At 37.1% G+C, this 19,023-nt stretch overlaps 1 protein-coding gene across 1 annotated transcript in view; it reads left to right on the top strand.

Annotated features, from left to right (window-relative positions):
- Positions 1-19,023, top strand: part of LOC116735119 (interferon-induced very large GTPase 1-like) — a 35,401-nt gene that overhangs the window by 9,248 nt on the left and 7,130 nt on the right. Inside the window, exons 2-4 of the mRNA XM_032586743.1 lie at positions 10,864-10,923; positions 13,325-13,356; positions 15,976-18,636. Of these exons, the coding sequence (XP_032442634.1) occupies positions 10,864-10,923; positions 13,325-13,356; positions 15,976-18,636 (2,753 nt within the window). The remainder of the gene's footprint in view (positions 1-10,863; positions 10,924-13,324; positions 13,357-15,975; positions 18,637-19,023) is intronic.

Here is a 19,023-nt window from a genome sequence, read left to right as displayed (position 1 = left end):
TGAGGAACTTGTGAGAGGAGTGAAAAGAAAACTGGATGAAGTAATCCAGCAAAATAATGCTAGAAAAATGCTTGACAAGAAGAAGGCAGAGTTTGAAAACAATCTACTCCAGAAGAGCAAAGAGCTTGCTCACCAGTCAAAAGCAATGGCAGAAAATGAAGAGGACCTGAAAAGACAATTCAACACTACTTGGAGAAACTTAGTAAAGGAATTAACCTCAGATACAAAACCTGTCGAGAACATAAACTTGGAGGAGGATCAGTTTGCTGTCCTTCAAGATCTTTGTGTTGAATTGGGACTCACTGACGAGTCAAAAAGAAGTAAGAGATACAAAAATCTGTCAGAACGTGGTGATTATTCTGATTATATAACCAAAAAGAAGTATCAAAAACTCTCTGAGGAAAGCCAACAGTCTCAGGAAAACAAGAGAGAAGCAGACAAAGACACAGGTGGACAAGTCAAAGCTGTTGTTGACTTGTTCCAAAAATTTTACAAAAATAATAGCAGCATCAATGCTTTTGGAATGCCATCAACAACACAACAACATGAAGAACGTAAACCAGAGAATCATTTTCAATATGAAGATCAGGAACTAATCAGATCATTTGTTAAAAAGGTTGTAAAAGAATGTCTTGAAGCCATTAAGAGCAAACCTGTTGCAACAAGAGGTTACAGGTCAACCTACTTGCAGGAACTTGCCAAAAATGTCAAACAAAGAGTGACAGAGTTTGAATCAGGGAAGAAATTTACATTCAAGAAGGAGTTTACAGTTGACCTTTCACTGTATGTGTTTGATAGGGCAGAAGGTTGGCTCTTAAACTCCCACAAGATCTACAGAGACAACAATGATGCTCTGACTTATTTGGACAACAAGAAAAATGAGTATTACAACATTTTCAGAAGCTTCTGCAAAGGAAGTTCATCTGCTGTGGTGTTTGGAGAAATTATGTGTGAAAAACTCAAAGTCTCTGCTGTTGAAGCCGTCTGTAACAAGACTGGAGTTGATATTGCTGGAGAGATGATGTGCAGTTTCCCAGCATTCAATGGGAACAGATTGAACTTAGAGAAACATGTTTTGGCATCTCTGGCAGAGAAAGAAGACTTTAGCAGGTTCATCAGCTACATCAGAAATCCAAGAGCTCAAGTAGAGGCTTTCATCAAAGAAGAAGTAAAGAAATACATGTTCACGACACCCAGCGATAAAGTCCAGATTATTCTCAAGAAAAATGTAGAAGACATCACCAGAGTCATCAGTCAGGCTTTGTTTGAGGCAACAGATCAAGTCAAAGAGGAGAAAGGAAACATAGAAATGTGGGTGGAGGAATTTTCCAGTAAGCTAAAACCAAAGTTGACACTTGATACCATTAGTTGTCAAAACTTCAGTGACATAAACAACTTTGACTTCTTTAAAGAAGAGATAGAAAAAGGCCTGAAAAGCATCACAACAGAGATGAGCAAACTCTCCCTGGAAAAAGTGAATAAGTGCAGGCAGAAGCCTGATCAGATCCTGATTGATCAGCTGTGTAACTGCTGCTGGGAAAGGTGTCCATTCTGTGCTGCTGTTTGCACAAACACCACAGTCCTGAGAAACACAGGGTTCCTTTTCATCGACCCTCTGGGGTTAATGGTTGGCATGACAGAGGAACAGTTGATCTTTGCATTGATTTCTGCACCACATTAGTTACAAGTAATTTGAGATTTCACCCAAAACCTCGCTCAGAGTTCAGAATTCTATATAAGCGTTATCCAACTGCTGGAGGAAAATATCGTTCATGGAGCATTACAGCTGATAACTCTATGCTTGCCTACTGGAAATGGTTCATCTGCCGCTTTCAAAAGCAACTGGAATTGTACTATAACATGAAATTCCAGGGTAGTGGAGAAATTCCTTACTATTGGAAATCCTTCAGCAAGGAGGACGCCATTGAAAGTCTGAATGAAATGTGTCGTTTGTGAGGAAACAAAACTGTTTATAAAATCTAATGTCATTCCTAAAGTTGAACGTCTGCTTCCAATCAGTGTACAAAAATATTGATGTGAAAATGAATAGATAAGCATAATATTACCTTTTGTTTGTAAGTCCTGATGGAGTTATGCTTCGAGTAAAAGATCACTGAAATGACCACTAACATTGAAATGTCAGATATGAGAATTGACAGGGGTTACATTATGTAAACAAGTTTTCTCTTTAGTTAGATGAAATCAAAATTAATTCCATCACATGTTTATGTTTCATGTTTCATAAATGTATTGTAAAATAAAAATTTGAATTCCCCATTTTGGAAGAGTAATGGCAATGATATTGATCGAGTAAATACATATAACACATTTGAGTTTTATAAACTTAATGTTATTTTTTATTGCTTATTGTTTTTTCATTTATGTTCAAATTGCAAAATGATTTGTTTGTTTGGCCTTTTTAACTTTTGTGTTCCATTGGTAGGGGTCAAGGGCAGGGTCATGTGCCATATCGGCTTTTTTTTTTTTGTTAATCCAAATAATATTAAGTTGTGCAAACACAATATAGTCATCTAAAAAATATATTTTTATCTTGAATTACATATAATAAATAGGCAATTAATATATAATATCTTTTATAATGCTTAATGTAAGATGGAATAGGACATGGAAAACACATATAAGACAGAACACTGCTTTACCAGTTAAAATTGTGTTTTGATTGTAAATGGTATAACCTGATTAATAAATTGATAATGATACATCTGCTCCTGTTTTCTCATCTTCACATATTCATAAAACAAATGTGTATCTGGTTTGGTAGAATCAGTTTTCACATAATCTATTGCAAGAATCATGGTTATAGCAGAGTGAACAACTTTTAAAAGTTACTATTTCATGTAGTTCCTTTGTGTGAATAAAATACTTTTGCTTTAAGTTTTTCATTTCAGTATAAATTTAATCCAGTCTATTTTCTTAGATATGTGTTCATGTGCAACAACAGCTTTATTTCTTAGTGGATCTTAAAGTTTGTCAGTTTGAAAATCCCCCATTACACAAATTATAAATGAAACATCAATACAATTGGACATCTGGATTTCCCATTCACCATGAAGTTCTACATCAAGCATGTCATTCTGATTTATACAGAAAACATACACGTATTTATTTTACTCTTAAGCTGAAGATCTACATGGGTAAATATTAGCAGGGACAAATAAGAGTTATTTCTCACATCATTCCAGAAGTCATTGAGGTACACACAAAGGAAGCATCACTTGCATCACCATGACGGTAAAATACAACATCAAGTCAATCACGAAAGCTGGCCTGGAATCTTGTGTCATCAGATTAGATTTTTGTTTTGAAGGTGGGGTTTTGGGTTCTGCATGGGTTTCCACTCTTATCCACCAGAGGGAGCCAGGGAACTGCAGCCCTGACTGAGGGTGGACAAGATGGCTGATTGCTTGCACCTGCAATCCACATGAGAAGGATAAAAATAGAAAGTTGCCAGACTCCTGAGTGTTTACCTTCAGTGTTATGCTGAGTCTGATAAAAATGCTGCCTTTGCAAGAAGAGTATTTTAATTTCAAGAGGCAGAAAACTTTATTTTTTTAAATTATTATTATATTGTTTTCTAGCTTTTTCCACCAGAGGTTTTAGTAGTGATTGGTTAATGAGACAGCGTTTCGACACATTGCCCAACTGTACTGATACTGTATCACTGAATACTGACACTCGCTGCACCTTAGAAATCCCTGCAAGTCACCTAGTTGAAACTGTCAAATGATGCTGATTTGATGAATTAATTTATACAATAGTATAATTTAAGTTGTATTTTACATACAATTGTTTCATATCTTCCTTTAAGTTTTAAATATATTTCATATTTTTTGATAAATCAATAAAGTATCATAACACGAAGACCTCTGTTACGCTTTTTTGATACAACTTCTCCAGCTACAGAAATGATGAGGCATACATCATGCCTCACAGATGAGGCAAGAGTTCAAAGAAATTGTAAGGAAAGGCGGAAGCAGAGATCATGTTAAAGGAATATTTTCCCTATTTTCACAGGTTATAATTCACACCCTTGACTGGTGCGCATGTACAGACATTATAAACTTCATAAAAAATGTATATAATAAACATCCTTTCTGAATATTATCTCATGGTCACTGAATTAAATGCCTCTTGCTGACAGGGAGCTGACAGCGTGTTAAAGAGTGATGGATTGGACACGTTGGAACGCGACTGGTTCAGAAGCGCATTCCAAACTTTGGTTGAATTGGCGCATTTAATTCCAGTCTCCAGTACATACAGAACAGAGAAAAATGAAAGAAAATGCAATGTTGTGTGAATCTATTTATAGGATAAACAGAGGCGCATGCGGTTAATCTCGAGGAAATAAAGGTGCAGAAGTTAATTAGACTGTAACAAGGTTAATGCGCTGCACAACTAAAGCACAGGTGGCTCTGACACTGTGAAGATTTGAACTTAAGTCCCGCTGTGGTTTTAAGAAATGGAGCTGGAAGACTTTTTTTTTTTATGCTGTCAGTCAAAATGACGGACAACAAAAAAGTGTAGCGCAACCTCTGGGCGGAAGAGGTTTAGATAGATTGTCTTTTGGTTGTCCCAGTATCTCAGAGGATCCTGGTACCCAGTAATATTGCCCTCTCTGCACCTCCTGGATGGCATCAGCTGTGGCACTTTAGGTCTGCCTGCCCACTTCCATGTCAAGATGTTGCCAAAGGTTATTTAAAAAAACAAGGAATGGACATTTTAGTAGATGGTTTTCAAACAACAAATAATGCTGAATAACATGCCTAAAATGGATGCAGACAGCTGTTGTGAAGAGGTTCCCGGCTGAGGTTCATTTGTGAATTTGATTACAGATTCACGTTCTGACCGTGGACTGTTGATGGCCTCAATGATGCACTTGGAGGAACTGCAGAACCCGAGTGATTTAAATCGGGGTTCAAGAAGTGTTGCTATGGTCAACACACTTAATGACTCCAGATTGGAAGCAGTGTCTGTGACTCAACGCTTCAGGTGTTCATGTAGGTGTATGGCAGCCTGTGTGCACAAGGTTGAAACATTATGCTCTCATGCAAGATGGAGCATTTTCAACATCGGGATGACCTTTGACCCTGGCACTCGCCTCTCTTCAGACAACTCCACTGTTGATTGATGGAACGGAGCAAGCAAGTGTTTCTCCTATGATGGTATACTCATCAGCTGTAAGTGGAATCAAATCTGTTTTTAGAGAAGCCAGAGATACATTGACAGCGTTTCATATGTGCTGTTCCAGCGTGTTGCACCTCACTGATAAGTTTCAGGGCTGGTTGTCTCATCTGTTGCTGCACTTGAGCAACCTTCTCCTTGGCTGTAGTGCTTGATATGAAGTATGTGACAAGGTGCCTGGTTTTGTGTCTGAGGGATGTAAGTGTGGGGATCTGATCACATTATTTTCTGATTAATAAATTGAAACTATGTGCTATGCAAATTGAGTGCTGAATTTGGAGCTCTCTAGTGGATGTGATCATGTGTCGAAGTGAATTATTAATGACTATTATTTTATAAAGGTTTTGAATACTTTTTAATATTTTTTATTATTTACTCTTATTGATTACTTTTATTATTTGAGTTTATTGATTACCTTACTATTGATTGCTTTATTACTTTACTCATTTTATTACTCATTTGATTCCTTATTCATTTTTATTGTATATCTAAATGCATTAAAGTTCACAGTTTCTGACACCAACTGCAGTTTAAGTGTGACAAATTGTCTACCTTCCGGAGGCTGTTTTAACAGGAAACTTCCTGACCACAGTTGAGCTCGCTCAAAGGCCGACCGTTACTTGGGGCCCCTGAGCTGCACCGGTGCAAGACTTGTGAGTTGAACAAAGGGACAATAGATAGGTTGTTTCCCACTTAGGATAAAACTGTTGATTCTGCAGTAAAACACGTACAACAGAGGTCAATTAAGATAAAGGTGTCATATGCAGAGGCGTTTGTGGTTAAGGTGTCAACGCTTCGAGACTGCAGATGTTCCAACGGTGACCTGTTTGTCAGAAACTGTCTGTACTTCTTGTTTTTTTTCCTTTCTTTGTGTGGTTAAGGAACTCAGCCATTGGCTACATGTTTGAGTCTGTATAAAAGGAGGCCCCTGAGCGACGGACTCAGAGAGACTCCTTTGACACTCATGTGTGTTCCAACTTTGATGACCACTGTGTGTTAAATGATCTTTCTCCAATTGCAATTGTTTTAATAAACTTGTACTTTTATTCTGATATCTGCCTCCTAGATTGATGTTGCTTTAACACATGTTTGGCACTGCGTCGGTCACGAGACACTTTACTTTATTGGTTATGGCGCAGTCCACCATCATGCCACATTGCCTCTTTTGACTTGGGCCAAATTGTCAGCAGTGTGACTTTGTGGGAAGTATTGCACACCCAACACAGATGTACACAACTACAAGTTCTCGTTAATGTAGTGACTGGTAAGAGCCAAGTAAGCCTCCATGTTCACAGATGTCCACATGTCAGCCGTTATACTCACTGCCACAGAATGCTGTTCTTCCTTTTTCACTCTGTCCCGTTCCATTTTTAATTATAAGGTCAATTTTTTATGTTGTCATTTAGCTGTTGATTGAGTTAGCCTGAAGGGAACATTTGAGAACATTTACCTATTTTTTTTCTACAAACATACAGCTTACCTGTCAATTTCTCAACAGGTAAGATCACTGAAACGGTAAACTATTGTATATTTTTCTGTAACCATTTCTTACAGCAAATTACTAAATATTTCAGTCAAACTGTTTCTGTTAGCTCTCTCCTTCATCTTAAGCAAAAAAGTCAAATTTTATTAACGGAACAGTTTCAGAAATCTGCAACAGTTCAGTAACTTATTCTAGTCTTTATTATGCCTATGTGGCAAAGTGGTATAAAACTGCAACAGCGCCTCCTACAGTCACAATATGCAGTGGTTACAGAATGATCAAACATTTAATCGCAGTCTGATCACCCTCTTCTGATAGAGATTTCTGCAGAGCATTTGATTTCTAACATTATATTTATAACACCTAACATGTACAGGCAGCCCCAGAAAATAATACTCCATTTCTGTCCCAGGTCTCAGCAAATCGATAGAACAAACTCAGGATTTTCCAAAACAATTGTACTACCAAGGAGATTTGGTTCAATTCAACAAGTTACTCAAGATAACAGATATCTGGCTTTCTGAAACCGAAAATCCAGGATGTGCACATACAAGTGAACTTTCTTCACTTATAAGAAAGTACTTATCCTTTCTTATAAGTGAAATAAGAAAGTACTTATCCTTTCTTATAAGTGAAAGGATAAGAACTTTCACTTATCCTGCTTTCTGAAACCGGGCGGGCCCAGGAGTTAAGAGAGAAAAGAATCTCTACTTCCATGTTATTTGTGCTGATGACTGGCTAAAAAGGAAAAGGTAATCATTGTAAGCCAATCAGAGGCAGACTTGGGAGTATGTTCAAACAGATGCAGTGATTGTGCACAAACACAGCAGAGGAATCTGTGGTATGAAGGTACATTTGGTGCAAAACTATTTGTGTCTTTTAACTGAGAAGTTGATGTTGCAGAGAAAAAATCCTATAGGAGTTTTGGAAATGTAGATTTTTTGCAAAACAGCAGTTACACTCTTAAAATTCTTAATAATAAGACAAAATTGTATTCCTTGAGTCACACTTTAATAAACTCTTAGACTCACAGTTTTGCCCCTAAATATCCCCCAAAAAAGGGAAAAAAGGTGAAAAACAAATCTGTATACTTGTGTCAGAATAAAATAACTGTATTTTCTTATCACTCTGACACAAAACCTCTTTCCCCTTCTACATTGTAATGCCCATTTTATGCTTTTATTCTGCCACTGTTTCAGCCAGCCAGCAGAATGTGTCTATATAGAAACATGTAGCTTGCATGTCGATTTCTTTTAAATCACATGGTTTCAAAGAAAAGAACAATCTTTCTTTCACTTTTGGTTTCCTTGTTTTTTCACAAGCAGAGTTTTCAGCCAATGAGAGACTGCAGGAGGAGTTTGTTAGGACAAGAGACATTAAAAACAAGAATCTCTTTGGGGGGTTTCAGTCTAAAAGGAAATCGGTACATGTAATGCTGTGACAACAAAGATTCACTAAACCAGTAAAACGGAAACAAGGTAAGAAAAACTTTTATGACTTTTGACGAAACATAAATGAAACTTGTATTTCCAAGAGTTTAAGTAATTTATTCACATCAATGTGAAGAAAATGTTATCAGGTTAAATAAGGTGAACATTTGTAAATGTCTTTTCTTCTGTATTGTAACTATTTTTGTTTCACAATCCATACTCTGATAATAAAAAAAAATATTTTGCAAAACCACAAACCACCACAAGCATTTTATACTATTTTAAATCATAACGTTCAAGTTTCAAATTGGCCTGTAATCTTTGCCACACCCAAGACACGGTACACTTCCTCTTGGCACACTGAATAAACATAAACCTGGTTTATTTTAAACTGACATATACAGACATTTACAATGTTATTGGTGATGGATATGGTTCAATCGTAACATGATATTTTAAGAGATGGGAAAAAATAAATAAAAATGTTTTTGTAACAGTGATACATTATAAACCTTGAAATTTGCATATAAGCGTGACCGAAACTGAAAGCAAATGAGACAGAATTATTTAACATCAACATAAGGCTAAACAAAATATAAAATGAAACTTGTAACCAGCTACAAATAATAAAAAAAAACAACCTGAAAAAAAAAATATATATAGATATAGATATATAGAGATATATATCTATATTTATATATATATACTGCTCAAAAAAATAAAGGGAACATTTTAAGTGTTAAACACCTGTTTAAGTGTTCCCTTTATTTTTTTGAGCAGTGTATATATATATATAGATAGATAGATAGATAGATAGATAGATAGATAGATAGATAGATAGATAGATAGATAGATAGATAGATAGATAGATAGATAGATAGAGATATCTATCTATATATATAAAGATATATATATATATATATGATTCACAGATATTGGCTGCAGCGTTCTTCTGCCTGTGTGCCACTTGCTGCTGGCTCAGATTCTCCTAGATCTGCTGCCAGTAACAATTGGGTGCTATGTCCGGGATCCCAAGTGTCTTGCCAGGAGAGGTTGCTGCGAAGACGACGAGAGACGGTGTCTGAGTCTTCAAGGAAGGCTGCATCGACTGTGTCATCCAGAGAGCGAAAGCAACTAGTGAAACGTCAGCATGGCTACCAACAATCCACGGCGAGCACTCATATTCAAGATACAGAAAAAACTTGGTACATTGAGTACAGAGCAGCTGCAGACAGTTCTGTCTTCGACTGATGATGGAGGTGACATTCATGTTCACGATTTAAGTGAACCAGAACTGTATGATTTGATTGTTGACTTTGTTAAAAGTGAGAAACTGAAAGCGTCGGAGGATGAAGGCATGGCTCAGCTCCTCCTTTTGGATGAACTGATTAGTAACCTGCTTGCCACTGATGACCAACCACCGACAGCAAGTGAAACTGGTAAGAAGAGCCCTGCTTCCAGTATAGGAGACCAGATTATGAGGTTAAATTATATTGCAGCTTTGTTTCTTGCAGTTTAGGCTTCATGGTGAACAAATCTCTGATTTTGGTTCTGATGTGTCATAAAATAACCTAATTTTAATAAACGAATAGATGGATTACAGGAAGGTTTTACTGAGACAGAAGTCATTCACACAATCCTCATATTGATAAAATAATAATTCATCAAACATGAAATCTAGAGCTTATTTTTATAGGGTAGCAATACTGGACTCCCTCAGTGAAGTATGTGAAAATCCCCTGTATTTAAATGGAGTCAACAAAAAATCCACAAAACACAAACTATTTCATTTTAAGAAAGCAAAGACAAGTTTGAGGTATTAATGTACTTTGTCTCATTTGCCAGTATAAGAAATGTTCACTTTACTGAACCTCCTTAAAAATGCTTACTCTATCCAGTTCAGGTAAATATTCCATAACCCAGTTTTGAGTGATTTGCTTGTGTATTTTGCATTTCTGTGACTTTGAGCATTTTATCTGCTCATAAGATCTCATTAAATTTATCTTGTTTTTCGAGGTTTCTGTTTCATCAAGGTCTCATTGAGAAATGTTTTGAGTGTCTGCCAAAAGCAAAAGTTCACTAATAATTTTAATTATTAGTAATAACTTGCATTTTATTAAAATCTCCCATTATTCTGAGTACAAATGTATTTTTTCATAGTGATGCTTTTGCGCTTTCTTTATGCTATCATGGCATTCACATGTCTTCAGAGGTAGGTGGTAACAAGTTACATTTATTAATTTGCTTTACTTATAACTTCTTGAAAATAAATGCATCCTGAGAAGTAGTTTTACTACATATACATTTTAATTTTACTTGAGTGATGTCATGAAGTATGGCTACTCTTACTTGAGATACTGTAGGTTTGTGGTTACTCTACTCACTGTGAGTCACTTCACTGAATCAAGAACAAACATGACACAGACCTACAGTGTATGTTATTATAAGACATCATTTTTTATATACAGAGCTTGGTTGTTTTAAATTTCTTTTTGATGAGCTGTTATTCTGTAATATCTATCATATAGAGCCTCAGGTGAAATGTCAACTCCCAACACAGCAAGCCCTGAACATTTTCCATATTTGTCAGGAGTCTGGGTTTTGGTTTGAGATTTTGTTTGTTTTTGTGATTGTTTGTTTAATTAGTTACATTCTAGTTCACTTCAGTTCAGCCCTTCATGGTCATTCTAGTTTCATTATTTGATGTTACTTATTTTGGTAAGATTTGTCTATTTTTCTTTATTTCAGTCGCTGACCTTCCAGAAGGACGACCAACTCTGCAGCAAATCAACATCTCTGCAGTAACAAGTAATTCAATTCAGTTGAATCAACGTAATTTATTTAATTATTTATTATGTTATTAATCAACTTAATTTATTAAGTTATTTATAAGGTTATTAACCAACTTAATTTATTAAATTGGTTCAATTGAATTGCTTCAATCGGTAACAAGTAAATCAATGAAGTTGGTTCAACTTAACGTATTGAGTTGGATCAACTTAATTGAACCAACTTAATTTGAATTTCTTCAATTGGTAGCAAGTAATTCAATTAAGTTGATCCAACTTAATTCATTAAGTTATTTTAACTTGACACATTTAAGTCAGTCTTACTCAAATTATTTAGTTGACTTCAAATAAAGAAGTAAACTAATAAAGGATTTCTCTTTTAAAAAGCTATTTTTGGCCCAGGCAGCTTTATTTAAGAGTAGTTGAACAGGAAAGTAGGTCAAAAAGATTTGAATTATTTATTAGATAAAAATAAATGATTTGAGTAAGACTGACTTAAATTTGTCATGTTAAATACACTTAATGAATTAAGTTATAAAAACTTAGTAAATTGAGATAAATAAACTTAATTAATTGAGTTTGATAATTATAATATAATTGAGTTGGTCAAACATTGGTCACAAAACTGGCATCAAACTCTATTGTTTCAAGTAGAGTCAAAGTAAAAAGATCCTTCAAGTTAATTAAGTTAACTAATTTAAGTTAGTTCGATTTTTAAATTTTAAATTAATTCAACACAAAAAGTAAGCTGTCATCAATAAAGCAAATGAATTAAGTTAGATTAATGTAAAAAATTCCATTAGATAAACTACAGCCAAAAACACTTTTTACAGTGCATGTCCAGTGTTCTTGTTGAGAAAGTTTAACTGCATAATTGAGAGACCAGTTAACCAGATCCATAATTTGTAGATTCAGAGAATGTGCAAAGAAAGGCTCCAGAAAAGCAACACAGAAACAGCAAGCAGGGCAAAGATGGGAGGAAGAGAAGAGAAAAAAAGAGTTCACCTTCACCCAGAGCTAGAAAGAGATAGAATGATCATAATATATTGAGTTGGATAAACTTAATGAACTGAATTGTAGGATAATACTAAATTGAGTTGGATGAACATAACTTGAGTCGGTTAAACTTCATAAATTAGATTGGATAAACGTAATTTAATTACTTGTTACCAATTCAAGCAATTCAATTAAGTTGATTCAACTCATTTTTTTTTTTTTACAGTGTAATCATTTTGAGGGTGACAGGTAAGGGGTTAAGTAGTGAAAGAAATTGATTGGACATTGTGTCAATAAACATTTTATTTGACTATAACCATAAAAATAATTACCGTATTTTCCGCACTATAAGGCGCACCACATTATAAGGTGCATAGAATAGACGCTACAGTAGAGGCTGGGGTTACCTTATGCATCCATTAGATGGAACTGCGATAAAGGGAATGTCAACAAAATAGTCATATAGGTCAGTCAAACTTTATTAATAGATTACAAACCAGCGTTCTGAAAACTTCTTTCATTCCCAAAATGAATAAACAGCTGTTGCTTCCTCCACTTCCGCACCATTGATTCGTTCATGTTAAATTCTCTGGCTGCTGCTCTGTTCCCGTGTTCTACTGCGTGACTGATCGCCTTGAGCTTAAACTCTGCGTCGTAAGCGTGTCTCTTAATAGGAGCCATTTTGGGGTCTTTACACAAAACCCAGCATGCACCGCTGGCTGCATCGGCGGCTGCTTTAACCGTTTCTTCTTCTACGGGGAAAATGAAGTTGGCGGCTGCTTACCGTAGTTGCGGCTCAATATTGGTCCATATTTAAGGCGCACCGGATTATAAGACGCACTGTCGGCTTTTGAGAAAATTGAAGGTTTTTTTTTTTTTCCATTTTTTTCTCCGAAGAGTTTTTGTGGCGCTAGTGGCTCGTATTTTTTCCACAGTAGGCAGACAGGAAGGAGGGTGAGGAGAGGGGGGAAGACATGCGGCAAAGGTCGTCAGGACCGGGAGTCGAACCCGCGACTTCGAGGACTAAGGCCTCCAAACGTGGGGCATGCTAACCCCCTGCGCCACCACAGCACGCCCAAAATTGAAGGATTTTAGGTGCGCCTTATAGTGCAGAAAATACGGTACACAGTTTCACATTTCCAAGCCTTTCAGCTAAATCATTTAGTGCCAAAATCCCATTTTATCATTTTATTCTGTCCATAGCAAAGTATTCCAATTAAAATCTGGCTGTACAATGTAGCAGAGAACATTTATCTGGTCTTAAAATCCAGCCAGACCAATCATCTCATAACTTTGATCAAAGTATTTCACTCAAGGGATTAGCTTGCAGTTGCATGAAGTTAGGATCATTTATATGGATATTGGTATATTATAAGTTTTTATTTTTGTGATTTTGTCATCTGCTTTTTGTTTTCCTAACCCAGGACAAAGAAAGGACGGTGGACATGACTTAAAGGTAAATAATTTTTAAATAACACTTGGATGCTTTGTCACTGTTAGCTCAAGGTTTCCCCCAGAAAACTTACTAAGCCTGGTGGTCGGGGCACCGAGGCGGTCATCTGGCAGTCCACTGTGTTTTTGTATTAAAAGATATTAAGTTGACAGGAAATGTAAAAATATTACTGGGTAATTATGTTATTGGAAGATATGGCTGATAATACTTACTCCCAAAAGTTTAGACTTAAAACAACAAATAAAAAGAAAATTATACAATTAAAATAAATATCAATTATTTGCATTTCTGTTAAATCCCCAAAATTAAGTAATCAATTAGTGAATCTAAAAACATAATGTAATGCTGATCATATTTAGAACCGGTCCAAGGCATAAATGAACTAAGAGAATATTAATGCTGTTAAATTTGATTTAATGGTTTCAGCATAAATAAATTAAAAGATTTAAAACTGTTTAATATTTAAATGTAAGATTTTAAGGAGCTGGCAAGTTTACTTTGTTAATGTTCAAAGAACAATATTCATAGTTAGATTGTTTTGTTACCATAGCAACAATCTGATGCTATGAGTTTAATCTTTGAGTTTTAGTTCTGTTTGTTCACAAATGCATCTTATTAAATTACAATTATCACTGATTGCTTGGACAATTAAACAAGGCCCTTGTCACAGATTTCACAAAATTTATGTTGAAATGCTATTAGTGTTGCTGATGTGCAAGAGGGGCCCCTAAATCAAATTCTGCTCAAGGCCTGATGCAACCTTGGACCGACCCTGCATGATGAGTTAAATCCACTGCACATCTCTCTGCTGCTGGAAGTAGAGGAACAAATGGGGAGATTGAATTTGTGTGGCTTCCATTTTGTATCTAGACTGTTTTGATTGCCCGAGCTTTATGGGTCGAGTGCACCAACTCTACCTGACTGCAGACAAAGCATTTGATATTGTGCAGTTTGATGCATTGTGTCGCCTCAAAGAAATAAAAACAAACCAGCATGCTGCGCGACTACGAGGCGAGCATGAAAGCTCCTCCACGGGCTGAACCACCGGTTCATAACATGCTGGCTAACTGTGAACTCAAACTTTATCAGCACAGAGACAGAGTCAGTGTATGGAAACAAATGCACACACCGCACATAATGCTTTGTTCACAAAGAAATATCATTCTCACTTCACACTCAACGAGCACCTCTAAATGTGAACCTGTGAATATCTGTGAACACTGAGTGCAGCTCACTGTGAACATTTGTGGTTCAAATTGAACTGCACAAGCAGAGATAACGTAGTGGATTTTAATCTAGACTGACTCGTCTCTTGATGAATTCGTCAGAGAAACATGGATCCTCATTGGGGTTAGATGCTCCAAACCAGTCAGTTTGCTCTCTATTGTCCCTCTATACAAAGTGGTGATTACCGAGGGGGAAGTTTGCTTTTCTCATCCGACGTAAAAAGTGCAGATGTTGCTGATCTTTCTTTACCAGGCCAGAGGCTTGGAGATACCAGATCAAAGTGTCAGTGATCTGTATCCCCAGGAATTTAATGTTCCTGACCTGTTCCACTACGGCATCATTGGTGAGGAGTGTGTGACTTGAATGACTTTTCCTGAAATCAACAACAATTTCTTTTGTTTTTTGACATTCAGGATTACATGGTTTGCATCACACCAGTCCACTAGATGTTTCACTTCCTCTCTGTTGTTATCCTTGATAAAACCCACCACTGTTGTATCGTCCACATACTTAATGATGTGGTTTGTACTGAACCTGGCTTGACAGTCATAGGTCATCAGGGTGAAGAGCAGGGGGCTGAGTACACAGTCCTGAAGGGAGCCAGTGCTGAGGGAAGCGACCCTTAAAGCATTTTTCCCCAACAATCACAAACTAGTGTCTGTCTGTGAGGAAATCCAGCAGCCAGTTACACAGGGGGTATTGAGCCTTTAGTTACTTTTGTTTTATTTTATTCTTTATAGTTATTTGTTAGTGTTTCATTAATTTTCCTAGTTGAACAGTTTGTGCTCGCCACTTGTGCCATTTTTTCTCTCTCTCTTTCCTCAGTCTGCCTTCTGCTCTCTCCCCTCACACCTGTAACCTGTTTCAAGTCAGCCATCTGTTTGTTGTTCAGTAATTAAGCTCCCCAGTATATATAAAACTTCTTCTCAGTCACTCCTTGCTAGTTCCTCCTGTTACTTCCCTGTTAAAGCCCATTTTATGCTCTCTTTTTGTTCCTGCGTTTCTTGTTCTGCTCTGGCTCCCAGTGATTCCTGTGATTTTTGCAAGTTTTTTGTTCTTAATTTTTTAAATAAAAAATTCATAACCTACTTGACACCTCTGCCTTACTGTTTTGGGTCTAACATCCCCAGTGCAACATAATGAGACATTGGTTTTCTTCAGAGTTTAAAGATCATAGGTTGCCGAACTGGATACATTTCTGTACAAGAACAAAGTTTGGATGAAAGTAATTCACAGGTTGCCCAAGAATCTGAAAGTGAACATACAGAGAATGAATTGGTGCTTTTTATAGCATCAACATAAACTCAAAAGAGAGTCATGTGAACCCAAATAATGAGTTAACTTGTATTTTTTTTCTTAAGAACAATAAAATAACATTTTGTTTCCTTTTTGCAGCCTACTTGGAACACTTTCCAAGAGAACCAAAAGAAACACCAAACACACACTGAAAAACTACTCAGAAGACTTCACCTCCAGGACCAACATCAACACATGCTGTCATCAGAGGACTTTGTACAAATAGGTCCACCTATAAAAAAGACTAATGAGATCTTTGAGAGAGATCTAGTTTGTGCTTTTCTTCAGAGGTTGATGATGTTAGATTATAGAGCCAGATACATCACTGTACAGCAAGAAAGCTCTGATGTGAACAATTCACAGGCTGTTCAAGTGTCTGACAGTGCTGTCACAGATGACGATGACTTAGATGCTCTTTTTACAACTAATGTAGACATAGATCAGTCAAAAGAGAATCATGTGCACCCAATGGATGTTCAAATGGCAGTATTTCACTGCTCAGACAGCTTCCTTAAACAGAAAATGATCACAAAGTTGTCACAGTGTCAGTATGCCTTACCACTGCTTGTTCCTGATCCTCACACAACAAATCTTGAGTGTCCTTTGTGGACGTTCAGACAAATAACAAAAACATGGAAAATAAGCACAAACAAAGAAAATGCAACCACTGTCACCATGAAAAGCATGCCAATCTACAAAGCTGAGATTCCCATGGTTTCATTTTTCAGACTGGGCTCCATGTCTTTGTCCAAATCTCAGCTGATGAATGCCTTGATCAACGACCGCCATGACACATTCTTCCACAGAAACTGTAAAGGCAGCACCAAATCTCGTCATTTGATGGATGGCGTGGCAGAGATTGCCTGGTACTGTCCTGCTGGAAAAGACAATGATTTCTTTACTGACTGCATTGCCTTCTGTAATCTTCATGGGGATTCTCTAGCAATTGGAAAACAGCGTGAAATCCTGACTGAAATGTCATCAGTCATTGTTGTTCTTGTGCCAACTCTGGAAAAAAGCCAGGAAAGTACTGCAGTCATTTCTATGCTTTACAAGTCTTCAAAGCCTCTAATCATCCTCAATGCAGACAATGACTGTAGTGCAGTTCGGGTGAAGCCTCAAAAATACAAACTGGGTATGAAAGAAAGAAGCCAGTCGGATGTTTCTGAAGAACTAAAAAAGATTATAAAAAGCCTTTTGTCTGAACCCCACACATCCTTCCGGCTGGAAACTATGGCCAAAGTCTCTGGGATCATAGTGGATGAAGATCAGAAAATCTGCCAGAATGGGAAATCTGCTGCAATGGAAATAGTTGAATTGATTGAAAAGATGGACGTTGCCAAAATCAAAGATAAATTTCTTCCCTGCCAAGGTCAACTTTGGTCCAACTGGTGCAAAATCAATAAAGAGCTGCATCATCTAAAGGGAGACATTGAGATAGAAAAGGGCCAGAAGAGTCATCAGCTGATGGAACTACGAAAGAAACAGTGTGATGTGTCCGACAGTAAACTGATGAGGTTGTTCACTCAGAGGCTCCAGAGTTTGCCACCAAAAGAAAGAGAATATTTCCTGACATGGACTCAGATCCTTATAGATGCCCTCTCCACAGATGATCTCTCTTCAATTCTCCAAAACTATGATGAAACCTGGTCAGAAGTCTTGGTCTTGAAAAAGAAACATGACAAAACTGCTCAATTAAAACACAAACAAACTGAGCTTGAACTGTTGTCAAAAAAGCTTCAATCAGCAACCTTTGGTCTGGAACACATCTTCAGAGAGATGGGACAGATCTATGAAGCCCATAAATCTTTGAAGAAACCATCGCTGGGCCAACAGCCTGACTGGACTAAATACCCTGAGCTGGCTGCAGATCTGATGATATCAGGACACCCGATGGAGCTGATGGATGGGGATGCAGGCCATGTGCCTTTAATATGGATCTCTAATCTTTTACAGGAAGTCATCAAGAAACTCGGTGACCAGAGAGTCTTTGTGCTGTCAGTTCTGGGTGTACAAAGTAGCGGAAAGTCAACAATGCTGAATGCCATGTTTGCAGTCAGTGCTGGGAGGTGCACCAAGGGTGCCTACATGCAACTGGTTAAGCTGTCAGAGGAAAACAAGGATAAATACCAGTTTGACTACATTCTAGTTGTAGACACTGAAGGACTGCGAGCTCTTGAGTTAGCAGGGAATGCTACCCTTCATCATGACAATGAACTTGCAACATTTGTTGTTGGTCTGGGAAACATGACACTGATCAACATCTTTGGTGAGAATCCAGCTGACATGCAAGATGTCCTACAAATTGTTGTTCAGGCTTTCATGAGGATGAAGAAAGTCAAACTTTCTCCAAGTTGTGTGTTTGTCCATCAGAATGTCACAGATATTACAGCAGCAGAGAAAAACATGGACGGAAAGAGACGTCTGCAAGAAAAACTGGACAAGATGGCTCAACTTGCTGCCAAAGAGGAAGTGTGTGATGTTGAGTGCTTCAGTGATGTCATTGCATTTGATGTGCAAAAAGATGTAAAATACTTTGCTCAGCTGTGGGAGGGAAGTCCACCAATGGCTCCTCCAAATCCAGGTTATAGTGAGAGTGTCCAAGAACTGAAGTCCATCATCTTGTCTAAAGCCAAACAGTCTACTGGAATCACTCTGTCACATTTCAGCACCAAAATTCAGGACCTGTGGAACGCCTTGATGAATGAACACTTTGTTTTTAGTTTCAAAAACACCCAGGAAATTGCAGTTTATAGAAAACTGGATTTCCAGTATGGGAACTGGACTTGGGCCCTGAGGAGTGAGATGCTGAACATTGAAAATCAACTTTATCAGACAATTGAAAAAGGCCAACTGGACAAAGTTGAACCCACTTACCTTACCAAAGAAACTAATAAAACATTCGAAGAAGTAACAAAATATATGACAGATTACTTTGAAGATGACAAAGACAAAGAGATGTTGGTTCAATGGCGGGGTCGATTTGAGAACAAAATCAAAGAGTTTCATGAGGAACTTGTGAGAGGAGTGAAAAGAAAACTGGATGAAGTAATCCAGCAAAATAATGCTAGAAAAATGCTTGGCAAGAAGAAGACAGAGTTTGAAAACAATCTACTCCAGAAGAGCAAAGAGCTTGCTCACCATTTA

Source organism: Xiphophorus hellerii, chromosome 16 (genome assembly GCF_003331165.1).
Source record: "Xiphophorus hellerii strain 12219 chromosome 16, Xiphophorus_hellerii-4.1, whole genome shotgun sequence".
NCBI lineage: Eukaryota > Metazoa > Chordata > Actinopteri > Cyprinodontiformes > Poeciliidae > Xiphophorus > Xiphophorus hellerii.
Note: the sequence above shows the minus strand (reverse complement) of the source record. Positions and strands in the feature narration are given on the sequence as shown.